At 44.9% G+C, this 16,918-nt stretch overlaps 1 protein-coding gene and 1 long non-coding RNA gene across 8 annotated transcripts in view; one reads left to right on the top strand and one right to left on the bottom strand.

Annotated features, from left to right (window-relative positions):
• Positions 1–16,084, bottom strand: part of Mecom (MDS1 and EVI1 complex locus) — a 543,989-nt gene extending 527,905 nt beyond the window's left edge. For 6 of the 7 annotated variants that reach the window (XM_034500590.2, XM_076932229.1, XM_076932233.1 and 3 more), the window contains exon 1: positions 15,696–15,828. In XM_034500590.2, the coding sequence (XP_034356481.2) occupies positions 15,696–15,732 (37 nt within the window). In that variant the 5' untranslated portion in view covers positions 15,733–15,828. Of the gene's footprint in view, positions 1–15,695 lie in introns of all 7 variants that reach the window. The other variant, XM_076932227.1, reaches the window with a different exon arrangement.
• LOC143441956 (uncharacterized) lies at positions 10,209–13,254 on the top strand. Its single transcript, XR_013109758.1, has 2 exons — positions 10,209–10,441; positions 13,080–13,254. It is a non-coding gene; the product is annotated as an uncharacterized LOC143441956 (long non-coding RNA).
• Positions 16,085–16,918: the final 834 nt, after the last annotated feature.

Below are 16,918 nucleotides of genomic sequence, written 5' to 3'. Positions count from 1 at the left end.
CAGGAAGAGCTGGCTGATGATCTCGAGACCCAGTGAAAACTCTGGATACATGATGCATTTTACCTTGGCATTCCCCACCCTCTTTAATGACCCAGCTACCAAGTCAAAGAGGCGAAGATACAAGGCTGCTAATGAGTCAAACATCTGCGCTGTATTTTAACATTACAATATTGTCAACAGGAAGCTTAAGTTACTAGCATCATCTGCACGGAGACAAACGGGGTGGGGGTTGGGGAGTGGGGAGGGGTTGCTCAGGATTTCAGTTCATGCCCAGTAGTAATGACATTGGATGTGCCTTTCTCCATGCCAAGCCTATGTCTGGAACATTGGCTGGGACACACACACAGCTCAGCAAGATGCTGGCGAAGAGAGCTGGAAGAGAAAGTAATTCTTTTTTTTTTTTTTTTTTCTTTATTTCTGTTTTATGAACAACGAAAATCACATGGCAGTATGAGGCGCTAGCTACTTTTCAGACAACACAGCCATCTTTGGGTAATGTTCTTTCTGTGTTGGATAAAAATTAAACCTAGGGCTTGGGGTGTACCTCTCAGTTTCTAAAATACTTGCCCAGCATGCACGATGACCTGTCTGGACTGCATCCCGAGCACCGTATAAACCAGTGTTGTAGTCCATGCCTATAATCCCAGAAGTCCCAGGTCATCCTTTGCTACAGAGAAATTTTGAAGCTAACCTGGACTACATGAGACCCTGTCTCAAGATAAAAAGAATAAGAACAGAAAGGAGGAGGAAAAAAGGGAGAATGGAAAAGGAAGAGGAGCAACTGGGAGGAGGAAGATTGAGCCTAGAAATAAGACATTCCTTTTGAAACCGTGAAAATTTCAGTTTGGGCATCATTTTGCTCCAAGAGCTGCACATGGATAATAGAGGAAACTCCTCCCAAAAGAACTTATTGACCAGTGACAGGAAAGGGTATGAAAATTACACATGGGATAAAACTGTAAAACTGAGGTAGTGGGAAGGGGTGACCTGCTCATCCACAGAGCCACACTAGGAGCAGAGACCCAAGGATATCCTGTGCCTACTCAGTTAATGTGATCTCTCTCTCTCTCTCTCTCTCTCTCTCTCTCTCTCTCTCTCTCTCACACACACACACACAGAGAGAGAGAGAGAGACAGACAGACAGACAGACAGACAGACAGACAGACAGACAGAGGCAAACAGAGCAAATTCAGTGTGTGGGCCTTTCCTGAAACACTGGACTGCCACCTGACATACAAATTTCTCTCACAGTAGATGTTTGAAGGCCCAGAAACATCTTAAAGCACACTAAAAACACAGACTGTCAGGCTAGTGCTTAGCTCAGCAGGCAAAGTCTTTTTGATGCAAAGCCTGATAATCTGAGTTGGGTCTCTGGGATCCACACAGTGTGTGTGTGAGGAGAGAACCAATTCTCAAAAGTTATCCTCTGATTTCCACACTCATGCCCTAGCATATCCAAGCCCCCCGCCCCCCCCCCACACACACACTTAATGTAATTTAAAAGGTTTTGTAAGAATTGGAGAGATTGCTCAGTGGTTAAAAGCACAAGCTGCTCTTCCTGAAAACCCAGGATTGATTCCTCACACCAACACGGTGCTTCACATGTCTTCTGCAGGTTCAGTTCTAGAGGATCCAGTGCCTTCCTCCATGGGCACCAGACAGGCACCCCCACACAGGAAAATAAAAACAAATAAATATTTTAGAAATCTTTTAAAAAATCATTTAAGTTGTAATTCTCAAAAGTAAAACCTTTTTCGTGAAAAGGAAATAAAGGAATAGTGAATTCTTGTTTGAGAACTGACAAGACATATGGGGACATCCTTTCACATGGGGACATCCTTTCCATACAGTCCTACTGTTCAGGACACTGCACTTCAGTCAGCTTGACCACTGTCCTTGCCTTCATTCACATCACCAGGTCCCACCCCTGCATGGAAACAATCTGTTTGCATGTTTGCATGCATCCCAAAGGATTCTACCTTCCTTAAGGTCAGGGAACACATTTTATTTCTCTTTGTATGCTCAGTGCGTGCCTTGAAATTCTTAATGTGTGTGCTCAATAAATATTTATTTAACTGAACTGAATTTGGGGTCCAGAAATTTAGTGGTTTTTTTTTTTTTTTTTTTTTTTTTTTATGCTGCCTCTAACCTAGTGTTTGCAGATCAAACACAGGGCTCTCACTCCCTCTATCCATAAAGATACAGAAACATCTTTGTAGGCTCCTAGTACATAGAGTCAACTAAATGTGTACCACGTGTCCATAAATGCATGCCACAAAATTGAAGTGAATATTACTTATAACATGTATGTCTTATCTGCCTCTGCCAAGAATTAAGAAGAAAGCAAATGTCTGTGTCTGCAACTTTCTGTCAGTGTGCCACCCATCAAGCACGTGATAAAGATTGCCCATTGAGCTCAGAAACTTAATTGTTTTTCCAAACAAGCTTGAGGACCCAAGTTCAAATCCCCAGAAGTCCTGTAAAACTGGGAGTGTTGGTGCATGTCTGTGACTTAACTCCTGTAGAGAGATGGGAGGCAGAAACAGAATTCCCAGAAGCTTGGGGGTCAACTAGATTGGCATATGCATGGGGCAAACAATGAAAGACCCTGTCTCGTGAGATGGAGAGTGAGAACCAATGCCTGAATCTATCCCCTGACTGCCACACACATTTCCAGCGCCGTTGATGTGCTGGGTACTCCTTAGCACATAACCCATGTGAGCTCCACATGGGCAAGAGGCCTTGCCAGGGTTGTTGTCTCTTGACTTCCTTCTCTTAGAATTTAAGTGATAAATAAACATCTGTTGTATGAGTAGGGGGCAGTGATTACCAACAGCACAATGTTTATAAATAACCTGGGTTTTGTTCTTAAATATCTTGAACAAAAACTGCCCACATTAATGTGTGAATCATTGAATAAAGTAGCCAAAGGCCTCTGTGTCCAACAGGTGTGGAGAGAAATACAACATAGGTTTATTTTCAGATGGAAGATCCCAAGTCTGTAAGACAGCACCAAAGCTTCCCAACTCTGGATCTGCTCCAAGCTCTGAAACTGCTTTGTCATCACTGATAAACATCGACATGACAGAGCTACCTTCTTACTTAGAAACTACAGCCAACCCATATGTCCATCTGTCAAATGATTCTAAGGAACAGAGTTTCTCTGTTTGTCATTCCATCTATACCAGCCACTCTGTTTATTGGCCCGATCTGATGAATTTAATTTAAAATGTATTTTGAAAAAAATGTTAACTAGGAACATTGTTCCATGCCCCCTTAATGCATTCAAACACGCACACACACATACACACACAATTGAAAAATGAACTCATAACAACTTCTGTACTCTAAGGAATCAAAATTGAAGTAACTTAATTCATTAAAAGATTTATACGGTTGTATTTTAATTCCTTGAGTGGTATCTGGGCAAACATAATCTAAAATATTCAGTATAGTTTTAATCTCATACAATCCAATGAGCTTTAATAAAACGAAGTAGTTCCCAATAGAACTAAACCCCAGCTAGTCAAACCTCTGTGTTTGTGTGTCTGTGTGTGTGTGTGTGTGTGTGAGTTGAGCTAATTATTTCAGGATTTTTTTTTTATTTTTACTCAACAACATTGCCAAAGAAAGTCACCCTTCAGAAATCTCCCTATCCTGGTTTATAACTTATAATAAAATAGAGTTTTGCATCTGATGGGCTTCAGAGTATAATATTATACTGTCACTTTTTAAATGTTATAGTTATAAGTAAGAGATAGTTTCCATTATAAAATTTTTTCCATAGTCTGCTTAGCCAGTTAAAAACATTGGCTATATAAATGGTCTTTCCAATTCATAGGCTAGAAATTATTATAGACAAGTCTTTAAGAATATCAAAGTAAGTTTATATTGGCCTCACTAACCTTCCTCAATTATTCGACACTTGCATCTACCAGCTTAAAGTATACTCACTGGACAGGGCAGTGTGATAATAATGTACCACCTCAACAAGGAAATTACAAAAAAAAAATAAATTAAAACTTTAAACCCTGACAACCTGCTTGTCTAGTTGGGACTGTGTGTATTGATTCAAGAAAGGCCTGCTCTGCACAGCAGGAGAAAATGCAAATGGGGCAGAAAGACAGATCCAAAGAAATTCCTCAAGCTCAAATCTCAGATAGATCACAGTGGATCTTTCAAAGATGTACCTTGGCTCTGGGCTTAGACCCTTGATCCTCTGGTGGGGGTTGTGGGGGGGACTGTAAAGATGCTTGGAAATCAGATCTGCCCTGACAGGGTGAGGCAACCCTCTTTGACCTCCTGGAAGCCTGCTGTGCTTGCATCTCAGAGGCCAGCAAGCTTCATTCTGAACTGTGAGCTTCCTTTAATTGTAGACTTAGCTTTCAGTTTCCCTCAGAGCCATAGTTAGGGGAACTTCCCTGTCTGTTCTTTTCTGAAAACTGGAAAAATACTGAAATGTCATTCTAAACCGGAGAACTGCTTGAGAATGATGTGTTAGGTCCAAACAGTGGAACTCTGCTGCCTTTGAAAAGAAGGAATTAGAATGACATGTACTGACAAAAGCAAGTTGTAAACATATATGTATGTATGAGTGTATATACATATGTATTTATTTATGCATGTGTGTATACATGTATGTATGTATAATGTATGTATATATGTATGTGTGCATGTATACATGTATGTATGTATATGTGCATGTATATATGCATGTATGTGTGCATGTGTATAAGCATATATGTGCTAATACCTGTTATGTACAAAAGGAAAAGTGCAGGAGTTTTCATAGAAAGATAAGTGAAGATAAGTGAAGAGCCCGTTAGCAAGTGGAATACAGCAAAAACAACAACAAATTGCACTTTCTATGTGACACAGTCTTTTAGTTATATATTGAGTGTAAATTGTGTGATATAAAAAGAATAACATTTCTAAAGTTACTCTAAAAGAATGTTGAGGACTTTAGGATCTTACATAATAATACACCAGGCTGAGTTTAGAGGTAAACTTCCTTAATATTCATGACTGGAATTTGGAAGTTCATGAACTCTCAAAGTGTTATGAAACTGGCTATGTATTTTGATACCTTCTGGAAAGCATGAAATCCAGACATGGCTGTGCATACATCTGAAACTCCAGTAATGAGTCAGGAAGATCCCCCAGATGCACTGCTTAGCTAGTCTAGTCAAAGAGGTGTTCTTCAGGTTCAGCAAGAGAGCCAGTCTTGAAAATAAAGCACAAAAGGAAATGAGAAAGACAACCTAACAATGGTCTCTGGCCTCCATGTACACCTGCATCACACACACACACACACACACACACACACACACAAAGGGCTCTTACCCAATTTGTAAGCATTCCTAATACCAGCACAGGAAGTCACACGGACAGGTTTTGAGGCAAGATGCTTACAGTGCTGAAACCCTTCTGTAGTTCAAGTCTGAGCAAAGTGGTCTCAGAAATAATTCTGTTTCCTCCATGGAAATGAGGCACTTGTGAAACAGAGTGGGGGAGTGGACAGACAGAGAAGAAGTCAGTCTTACATGTCTCTGAAGGAGACAGAGTAGAAAGAGTGGGCTTCATCTAGTCTCAGTAAAACAAGATTCAGTACATCATCATCTGTCAAGTTTAAACTGTGTGGAAGACTTCTTAATCACAATGGAGCACTAAAATAGACCACAAAACTCTTGTTTTTATGCTGTATATTAATATAATATGAACAGGTCAGAACTTACATAGAAATGTGACTTCTGCTGAGTTTTGTGGGATGAAAGTCCCCATGAGTCGCCACACAGGAATGCCTTGAATCCCTCAAAGCCTTCACTGTCTCTCTTTTGACTCCACTGACATGCTACAGCTTCACATGAGCTGCATTTAGAGTCAGGTGTGACTCAAGTAAGGAGCCAGGAGATGTGCCTACTGGCAAGATGACGGATACTATTGGTGGAAATTTGGAATGATACCTCCTTTCTAAATGTGCTTTCCAGGTGGTTTATCACTGTTAAGATAGGCCAACTGGGAATTTAGTATGCAGCTAAAGTTTCAGCTATCCCTGACTCTGAGTGCTGACATCACCAATTATGCGGGTTTCTCAGGCATAGAAACTTAAGGGGTTTTGTATAACCCATCAAAGGCCAGCACTAAACATTCCTAATGGGAATGACAACTGCCTACGCACACCTTAGAGTAGGCACAAATCAGACAAAGACTCTGTGAGAACTTTGCAGTTAAGCCAGAAAAAGAGGATAGACACAATGAAGATGAGAGATGTATCATAAAATTCCAAAATGATGACATGTTTACGTTGTACAATTGAGATGAAATGGTGTAGAGAAGTAATGTCTCGGGAAATGCTTCAGAAGAAGCAGAGATAAGTGAGGAATTAAACAGGATCATAAAGAACTACCCATTAATAGTCAAAGGACAGTATGCATTGATTTACAGACTATGTAAATGAGGGGTATTATTGGTGAAGATTTTGAATGATACCTCCTTTCCAAATGTGCTTGTATCACTAGCAATATCACAGCTAAGAGCTAGAAGGGAGCAACAGAAGGGCCAGAGGAAGAGACTGAAATAGCATGTTAGGCTGAAGGCAGAAAGAAGCCTAAAAAGTTAGAGGAACATAATGAACGTGCGTTGTACCTGCATTCCACTTAATGCATTCTATATCCATTGGGTGGTCAAATCTCAGATGATACAACTGCCTCTGTTCAGAAGGAAGGAAGCTGGAACACAGGATGATCAAGCCACATGCTTCCACTTCATTCAGCCAGTGAGCAGCTGAGAGGCAGACTCTGAACCAGAATCAATGCTCAGAGTCACCCAGGCTCCAGGGTGTAATGGAATTAGATCTTAGCATTGGGTACAAAATAGGGGGACAAGTATCTAAGAACTCATCGGAATTTCTGATAAGCTTAGCTCATTACTACTCAAACACACATCTATGTGTACGGCAACGCCCAGCTATGTTGTTCAATGGGAAAGCATTCACTGAGAAGTCCATTGATCACATTAATATAATCGATCGGTCCAACCTTCATTAGCAGCGTCTATTGCATTACTGCTGCACCGTGGCTTTTTGCCCTCGGAATCCTCAGAGCCTTTGCTTCCCATTCACCTGTGCCTACGTTAGCAACACACTCCATGATTACAGAGACCAATGTGTTTATTTTCACATGCCCTCCGAGTATATCTTTCACTTCCAAGAAAGCCATTCCAGTCAGTTAATATAGCCAATCCTTAAAAAAAAAAAAAAAAAAAAAAAAAAGTTTCTCGCCTTCCCTTGGATTCAGGTTCTCAATATCAGTTGGACTCCTTAGTAACAGATGTGCAGAACATGACATCTGGACCCTCCCAGAAAGGCAGGGGCCAACTTTTGCTCTGAATACCCTCAGTAGTTGTCTCCACCATAGAGAACCACATGTCTCCAAAATATTTACTGCCCCCATTCCCCTAGCCCACAAATCAAAGAATGGGATTAAATAAGAAATAAAAACGATTGGTGTCCTGTGGCAATAAGAGGAGAACGAGGTGTTTCAGTTTGGTGGTTGTTATTGTGGTTGTGGTTGTGGTTGTTGTTTTTAACCAAGTAATGATGAGCAACATAGAGAGAAAGAAAGACATACATTAACACATACACACATATATCACATACATACATAAACACACACACATACACACATATATCACATACATACACACACATACACACATATATCACATACACACACACATACACACATATCACATACATACACACACATACCACACATATACATAAATACACTCAAACACATATACTACATACATGCATAAACACACAAACACACATATACACATACATTACATACACACACATACCACACATATACAGAAGCAGACATGCCACACACACATATACACACATACATCACATACATACACACACAAACACAGCACATACACACACACAAAATAAACAAACTTCTTGACTTTTCACAATAAATTTATTGCCTAGTTTGGCTTCAATTTTAATGTGTCTCCATTGTATATGCAATCTCCCTTTATCCAAGGGTGGGTACAACTTACTTGGAAAACAAACAAGATCTTTCCTATGGGCATATAAATACTTCTAAAACTGAGGCTGGATAAAAACATAGACTAGGAGACGGAAAGGGTATTTCCTCTTCGGGAATTTTAATTAATAAATCAAACAGGAAGTGATTAAGAAGTGTTGATTGGTTGACTGATTGAGTGAGTGGGTGACTGAAGCTTATGTACTTGGCGAATGTTCACCTGATGGACACGCATCACTCCTACTTCCCAAGAGCCCAAGGACGATGGTATTACTACTTCCACTTCACAGATAAAGAGCCCAGGGAGCGTGGTATGGGGATTCCCACCTCACAAGTAAAGATGCCCAGGAAGGATGGTATTATTACTCCACCTTCACAAGAGGCAGCCGATAACTTGAAGCTGACCTAGCTGTTCAATCAAGGATCACACTCAATTCAAACACTGCTATGCACATTTTGAATGTTCATGAAAGCTGAAACCACACATTTCCAAGCATGGGGCCTACCAGACAGCAGAACTTCGTTAATATTTGTTGTATAAAATATCACCAAACCCTACCAACAGCTGCACTGAAAGACTTTTGTAAATGCCATCATTTGAACAGCATCAATGTACAAAATTAAATCCTCAGGCAGATTCTTAACAAGAGTAAGAATCTTTCCCAGTCCTCCCTGTCACACAGCCATTGACTCCTGAGCAGGTCCTTAACAGAAGAATTAAAACAATCTGTTTGCTAGATGAATTGTCCTTTAGAATTATAATAAAATTAGTAGTCTATGATTGGACTGAACATGCAAACCAAAAACCTGTTTGCTGTTAAATAGAATAACTAAAGTCAAAATTAAAAGTAATTCCAGAATGAACACCTTTGAAGAGTCAGGAATTTTATTAAAAATTCAGTTGCTTTCTCCCCTCTTATAATGAAACAGTTCTTTAACGACAAAAGAACTTAACAATAATGCAGAAGAACACATATCCGAGCCAAACTCTCCCCCCAGTTTAATCATGGCTATTATTTCTGAAAACAAAAATGGCCGAGGTCATTGTAGTCTATTTCGGGGTTTGCATGCGTTGCTGGTATTTTTCCCTTGGCTTTGAGCTCTCTCCACGTTACCAGCTAAATGTTATGGGTTTTTGCTATGTGCCCTTTCAAATCCTATTCTTTTTAATAATGGACTTTATATAAATAAATTAAAGCAAATTCCACTTTCTTTCCTAACAACTCCAGATGGAGTCCACACTCGAAAAAGACCTGGAACTTACTTTTCAAAAAAAGAAAACAAAAGAAGAAAAAGAAAAAAGAAAGAAAAGAGAGAAAGAAAAAGAAAAAAAGTCTTAGAACAACATGACATGTCATGGAGCGCCCATCTGCATAAAACACTATGTGGCTGTTCAAAAAACTGCTGGAAATAAGTACAACAGTAAGATTCATATTGTTCTTTTAACCAAACGGAGTCATTGGAACAATATATGTGTTCCATCCAGCTTACATAGAAACAAAGAAAATGCCTAGAAACAAAACCGCATAAACGGATCCTTCCTCCATGACTTTGTACTTTTTGAGAGTTGAAAGGTCTCTATGTAGCCAGGGAAACCCTGTTCAGAATTATCAAATAACTCAAGACACTAAATTCACACAATTACACACTCATTTTAGATATGATTAATATTTCACTGATTTTCTGAACTTACCCTATTCTATTTGATTTGTTTTGCTCTAAGTTGCTATCTTTCTGAATGTTTTGTTTTCTTTTATTCTGGTTTGCTATCAAGCCCCATGGAAAAACTCAACCTCTAACAAGCTCTACCCACACCCTAGTACGAGAATGCCTTTGCAGTGCACACATACTGTGGCATGCTGGCCTTTGCAGTGCACACATACTGTGGCATGCTGGCTACTAAAAATGACTTAAGCTCCGTTTGTTTGTTTGTTTATCTTATTTTATTTTATTTTTTTGAAAATTGACTTGCAAGATCAACGTATTAAGCTTTTATGAAAGAGGTGAAATAATTTTAAACACGGACACACAATGAGTTTATTTATTTAGAAACTTGTTAAATGGAGTCTGGGAATTCAAATATTCAATGTTGACATTGTACAGAACTGGCCAGGAGCCAGGACCCGGTCTCCAAAGGGACCCATTGGACAAGGAATCCAGGCCTGTCTCTCTTCCCACTTGAACTAAAAAGGTAGAAGCCATTAGTCGTAGCCACATCAGTATCTGAACCACACTCAAACAATCTGCTCCAACCAGGGCACTTAAAGGAGGGCAGCGGTGCTTCTCTCTTCAGTGCTCAGCCCCAGCCCTGCCCCATACCTGCAGAGTTTTGTAAACAGTTTCTCCCCTGTGCTGAAACTTCTCTGAAGCTTCTTGCATGGCAGGTAAGCAAAAGCAGTTAAGGAGAATTTTTTTCTATATATATATATATATATATATATATTAAGGGTGGGGATACCCGTGTGTACAAACTAGGGGTCTGGGAGAAGAATTCTGCCCCTCTCTGGTCCCTCCCCTCTCCCTCTTGCTGTCCTCTCTACACAGTCTCCCTTGAAGCTCCTCAGGAGGCCAGAAGTGTGGGAAGAGGGAAGAATCTAATTTTAGAAAGAGGGTCCTGGCTGGTGGGGTGGGAATATGGTCAGAGACCTGCTGGATCACCTCAGAAGGAGAAGCAGACTGTTACAGAAATGCAGAGGCAGCAGCTTCCAGTACGGAAAGGGTTAAGCATGACCCAAGAAAATAGTGCCTCCTCTTTGCAGTGAGTCTGCTTCCTCCCAGCCCATGTCCCCACCTCAGAGCCCCTCCCTCAGGCCTTAGGTAATGCCCTGCAGAAGAAGTGCACAAGAATGTTCCAGAACCAGGGACAGGACTGTGAGGGATTTACCCAAGGTTTGCATCTGTCTACACTGTTGTAAACAAGGCTCAAGGCAAGTGGTGCACTAGACGCTAAGCACCCTGGAGTGGAAGAGGGGGCGCACAGTTTAATCCTTGAGCTCAAAACAAGAAGTCTGGGGAGGCATCTGGACCAGAAGGAACTGGGACCGGTATGCTCTGAAGGAATGGACTCCTTCATTCCTGCGACTTTTCTTGCCCAGCTTGGAGGCCCCATAGAGCCAGGTTTCGAAATGAAGAGTGGGGGTATCATCAACTATAAAGAATTAAAGAATTGAGCTCTGTCTAGCTCCTGGTACCTTAAGAACAAGGAATAAGCTCATGACCAGACAAGTCAAATCCCTCCACCTGGGGGATGTCACAAGAAAGGAGTCCACCGTGGGAGCTCAGGGAATTAATTACTAATTGTGCCCCCTTCCCTCTCTGGCCCGGGGTTAGACCCAGCCATAAGTCCTCAACTGTGGCCTTCCTGCCCTGGTCCATGCTGTAGCCTTTGTTAACCTGCCCCATACTTCCAAAAGCAAAACAAAATAAACTCTCAAACGACCACAAGTTTAAAAAGAAACTGCTTACAAGATTCATTACTGTCAACAAGAGAGAGAGAGAGAGAGAGAGAGAGAGAGAGAGATGAGAGATGAGAGATGAGAGATGAGAGATGAGAGATGAGAGATGAGAGATGAGAGATGAGAGATGAGAGATGAGAGATGAGAGATGAGAGAATGTATCTTCTGGAATGTCCTAATTTCTATTTGCTGAGTGTCAGTTCAGAGGAGTAGGCCCCGGGTCGGGTCGGGCTACAGGGAGAGACTTGGTGTGAGACGGGGCTATCCTCAAAAATGGCGAGCTCACTCAGAGGACACAGAGCAGAGGCACACAGTCACCAAAACCTGAGACTCCCAGTCCCAGCACAAGGCTCTCCAGCTAATGAGCGTTCTCTCCCACGGCGTTGGGGATGAGGGGAAAATGAAAAGCATAATTAACCTTCTCCTAAACACAGATCCAAAGGGGATTGAGAACCACGGTGAGATGGTACCTCAAAGTGCCAAATGAAATAAAGAAGCTCTAAGCCAGCCAGGGTAATGCTCAAATAATGGCGAACCGAAGCGCCTTTCTAGAAGAAGCCTCAGCCTCTGTCGGAAGAACAATGTTTCCTCCTGCAAAGCATATACTCGAAAGCAAGTCTCTATTTCGATTCAGCTTCTTAGGGGTGAACGAGCATGCAAGCAGTCCTGCATGAACATGGCTGTGAATTAACCTTGGAATCCTAGGTGCTGTTTCTGCGAGAACGAATTTAAACGAGGGAGGCAGAGCAGAGCCGGCATGTACCTTTCCTACTTTAGTGCCTGTTCCCAAACAAAGCTCAAGTACAGATGTAACAAGTGCCTCCTGTCACTGTCACTGCCAGGGTTTTGATAATCTCATCCCCTTAGAAGCGGCTTCCGGGGAGACCTGGAATAAGAGGGTTAGTGGAAGCAATATGTTCATTGCTTTGATTGAAACCCCGCAGGCTGGTACTTTGGCAAAGTGGGGTGGGTTTCCCTCCATTATTTTAGGCTCTAAACTTGCACAGCAGACCCTACCTCACTCCCTTCCCCCACCCCCACCCCAGGAAGAGTGGCAACTGGAATTTCTGGCAAGGCCCAGGTGCTTCTCCAGCTGCCCCACACACCCCAAATAAAACGGCTGAGAAGTCTCCTGGCGGCCAGAATGGGATTGCCTTATTTAGTTTTCTTTTCTCGAAGATAGAAATGTAAGTCAAAGGTTTTAGGCAGTACATATGTCTGTTCTCTTGGTTTTCCCTTTTAAAAAACTTTTTACATCAAACCTTTCTGTCTTCCCGTACGGTTTATAACGAAATTATTAGTTTCAAGTATTGTGTAAAAAATAAGTCCTGTAAATTAGACCCAAGATAGTGTACGTAACATCAGGGAATATTTTCAAGGTATGTGGTCTCTGGTCTCTAACCATGGGCTTTAGCCGAGACCGAACTAAACTGACATCCACCAAAGACATCCACAAAAGAAAAGGAATAACCAAGAATGAGAGAAAGAACTGTGTGTGGTTTGTTTCTCTTGCAATGCTTACATTGCCACGGTTATAGTAAATTGGTTTTGTCTTGTTTTGTTTCAGATATGCTGGTTACATTACCTCTCCCTAACTCAGGAAGAGGGGAAAAAGAAACAGTGCCTGCAAACAGCTAAGTTTCCGTTGGATGATTGCACCGCAGGGGTCACCAGCCACCTCTGCCACGCGCAGTTCGGCAAAAGGAAATAGCGCTTTAAAATACAAAAATCCGTAGTTCTGATATGATTTCCTTTATTGCTCAAACGGTAGCTGGAAAACTGCACAAAGCAGCGCCGGAGTCTCTGAAAGGCAGCCGCCGAAGCAGTAAAGCCCTGCTAGTGGGAACCTGGGGCTCTGCAGGAAAAGTTCCGAAGGCTGCGGTCCTGCTCTTTAGAGAGCACACGGGCATCCTTACCCAGCACCAGACAAAAATCAATGTGTCTCACATGAGGTGACTGACATGTCTCATCAGATCAGAAAGGAGGCTGAGCTCCTGGACTCAGTATTGGGCTACAGGGTGTACAGCTTGCTTAGCAATTAAAATAACTAAGGCTCGCAGGGTCGGGGGTGGGAGTGGGGGGGGGGGTGGGGGGCGATCCTTAAGAAAATTCGAAAGGTTTTGCGTTCTGCTTTCGCTTCGTCAGATGCCGGGCAACCAGGCAGGGTGCAAAGCCTTAGGCTTTCATTTCACAACTTACTGCTCGGTTGAAATGATCTCCACGCCTACACACACACACACACACACACACACACACACACACACTCACACCCCTAACCTTTGAAGTCCCAAAGCCATCAAGCATGTGTGCATTTACTCCCTCTCAGATGAAAATAAAGACACCGGGCTCAATGAAAAACCAACAGGAAAAACAGTTTCGCTGGCGCACTTTACACTGTTGCAACGAAGTGAACTGAGCGGTTGGAGCAGAGAAAGAAGCAGGCTGACTGACCCAGGAGGCCGATGGCCCTGTATTTAGGTTGATTGATCCCTGCGACCTGAGTTCCGAGAGAGAAAAGATGCCGCTAGAGAGTGTGTGAGTGCAGAGTGGCTGGAGCTCTGAAAAGACGCCTGAGAGGACGGCGTCTCGGCCGGGCGTTAAAGCTGGATTCTCCACATCGGGAATGCAGGGGGGCTGCGACTGTAGCCGGCGCCGCTGTGCCAGGAAGCGCCCGGTGGTGCCACATGGAGCGCCTCCAGCCCTAAATTCCAATGTGCAGGGGATGAAGGGGCGTGGGGAGGGTGCGCTTGGGAACTTCAGTGGGGAAAACATACTACCCACATCCTATCTTTCGTCTCTCTGAGCCGAAACAAAACAATCAAGAGAGTTCGAGATTCCTCGAGTCCAAGTGCTAGAGGCATGAGCGGCCTGGCCCGTCCCCTCTCCAATCAGCTCTGATATCCGAGGGAGTTAAGTATACTGCAGCTGCTCGCCGGGTCCCCTTCAACGCTGGGCAGAAGCATTTGAACAAACCCAGCTCAGATGCCTACTAGTCCGTGCTAAGCAACGCTTCCCACCGTACCCTGTCCCGAAGTGTCACCCAAGCCTTCTCTGAAAGCGTGGGGGGGATGGGAGTCCTGTCCCCCCGTAGCCCCAAACCCCACTCTCCTAGTCCTGCGTGACCGAGGCTGCTCCGCTCCGGGCAGACAGAGGGCGCCGGGGAGGACGAGTGACCCGGGACCCAGGCTGCACCCAGAAAGAGAGCGGCAGGCTGAGCTGCGCCCCCTCGGCGGCCCCGAGTTCCGACAGCCCGCCCCCTGGGGGTCACTCGGCGCCCTGCCAGCCGGGGCTTCTCGGATCGGAGCGCGCCCTCCCGGCCTTGCGGTGCAGCGTTCTCGGCTGGCCGCGCCTCCTCCACGCCGGGGCCTGGGAACGCAGGCGCGGCCTCCGTTCTCCCCACCTGCCGAGTGACTCTGCAGAGCCGAGAGCTCCGCGCTGCCGGGGTTCCCCCCCCACCCCATCCCCAGGACCGCGCCCCCCACCCCCACCTCTGCCTCCCCTTCCCCAGGGGCTCCTGCCGCGCCGCTCACGCCGCCGCGCACAAGGACCGAGCGCACAGCGCCCACTACCGCAGCCGCGGCTCGGCGCAGCGCCGATCGCCCGCGCAACTTGCAAGCGGCCGCCTCGCAACTTTTCCCAACTCCATCGGGGCCGGCTGCCGCCACAGCCACCGCGGCTCCCTCTGAGCCCGCCACCCATCCCAAACCCCAGAAACAAACAGAGCTTCGGGAAGGCGCCCTTCCCCTACCCTCTCCCCCCCCACCCCCTCCTCCCGCTCCGGGGACTAGCTGGTTGGCTAGAGGCGACTCTCCCCCGCCTGGGGGGAAGGGAGGGGAGGGGGACACACTCTCCTCTCCCCCCACCCCTTCGCGCTCACTCGCGTGCGCTCTCCTCCCTCCCACCCAGCTTTTTGCTGCCCCCACCCCCACCCCGGAGTTGCCACAGCTGGTCCTGGTGCGGGGCTCAGGGCTACCGCGCCTCCACTGCTCCCAGAGCAGGAGCCAGGGCGCGGAGGCAGGAATCGGCAGGTTGCTCGGGCTGCAGGCTGCGCTTTGCCTGCCTTCCACCCGGGGTCCCCGCGCCAAAGCAGCCCGCGCTCTCTCCCCGAGCGCTAGACACAGATATGCAAGATGGCAGAGAAGGGGTGGGGGGGAAGCCAATAGAAAAGGGATATTGCACCTACTTGTGGCCAGTTTCCTTGCCCTGCCTTTGGATCTCATGCTGTGCCCAGTCCTGCAGCCGCTGCTGGGTGGTTAGGTTTTTTTTTTTTTCTTGGATCTTTTCCTTCTTTTGGTCTCTCTCTCTCTCTCCCCCCCTACTCACTCTCTCTCTCTCTCTCTATCTCTCTATCTCTCTCACTCTCTCTCTCTCTAGTCTCACACACGCACACACGCACACATTCGGTCTTTCACACTCTCTCCCTCCCTCTCTCTCTTTCTCTCAATCCACACTCGCTATCTCTAGCATTGTCAGTTTGGACACCTTCGCACATGCGCGTTAGACGCCCCTCCAACATCTCAGCGCCGCCAAAAAAAGTTTGGAGCGATTTATCACTTTGATTTGGAGATCTTGTCAGATGGCAATCGCCGAGGAGGCGGAGAAAGGGAGCTACGGGGAGGGCGGCAGGGGGCGGGGAGCGAGCGCGGGGAGCTGGGGGGGGGGGGGAGCAGACACTTCGCCCAAACGGGAAGAAAAAAAAAAGAAAGAAAAAGAAAAGAAATGAAAAGTCTTGGACAGAGAATTGATTCGTGGGGCAGAGGACTATGTCTGTGTGGAAGTAAACAATAAACCTATATTATAATTATTATTAATGTTTTTTTTCCACCATAAAATTACATTGTCTATAGGGGAAACGAGCAGAGGAGGAAAAAAAAAACTTTAGGATAAGTCTTTCCGTCTGCAAAAGAATTAGGTTGAGGGCTGGATCGTGAACACATTATTAGAAGGCGAGAAGCATCTTGAACTTGAGAGATCTGCCGTTGCTGCCGCTCTCTCCTGCTGAAGTTCCTGGGGCTTCCGCTTTGGATGAGTAACCAGCTCTCGATTTTAGCTGTAGTACCAACGGTAGCTGCTATCCTTGTAATCCCTGCGGTAGCTGCTATCCTTGGAACAGTTCGGCAGTCTGTTTGCATCAAGTAGCAACAATCGGCCTTGATGCCCAGGTCCCGCAGGGCTGGACGTTTGACATCCAAGACCTCCTGCCTTGCCTAAGGTCGGCCGGCACCTTCCGGCCTCCCGCTGCTACTCAGCCTGCCTGCCATTTCCACTCACTCACTGAAACCTCCAACCTCTCGGGTCACCAGAAGGAGGAAGAGGGGAAATTCCATCCGCATACCTAGAAAATACAAAAAGTACATTGTTGAAATATGCCTAATTACAGAATTTACTAATGAAGTGTGCAGGCAG

The sequence above is a fragment of the Arvicanthis niloticus genome, chromosome 4, assembly GCF_011762505.2.
Source record: "Arvicanthis niloticus isolate mArvNil1 chromosome 4, mArvNil1.pat.X, whole genome shotgun sequence".
Classification (NCBI taxonomy): Eukaryota; Metazoa; Chordata; class Mammalia; order Rodentia; family Muridae; genus Arvicanthis; species Arvicanthis niloticus.
This window is presented reverse-complemented; position numbering and strand designations above follow the sequence as displayed.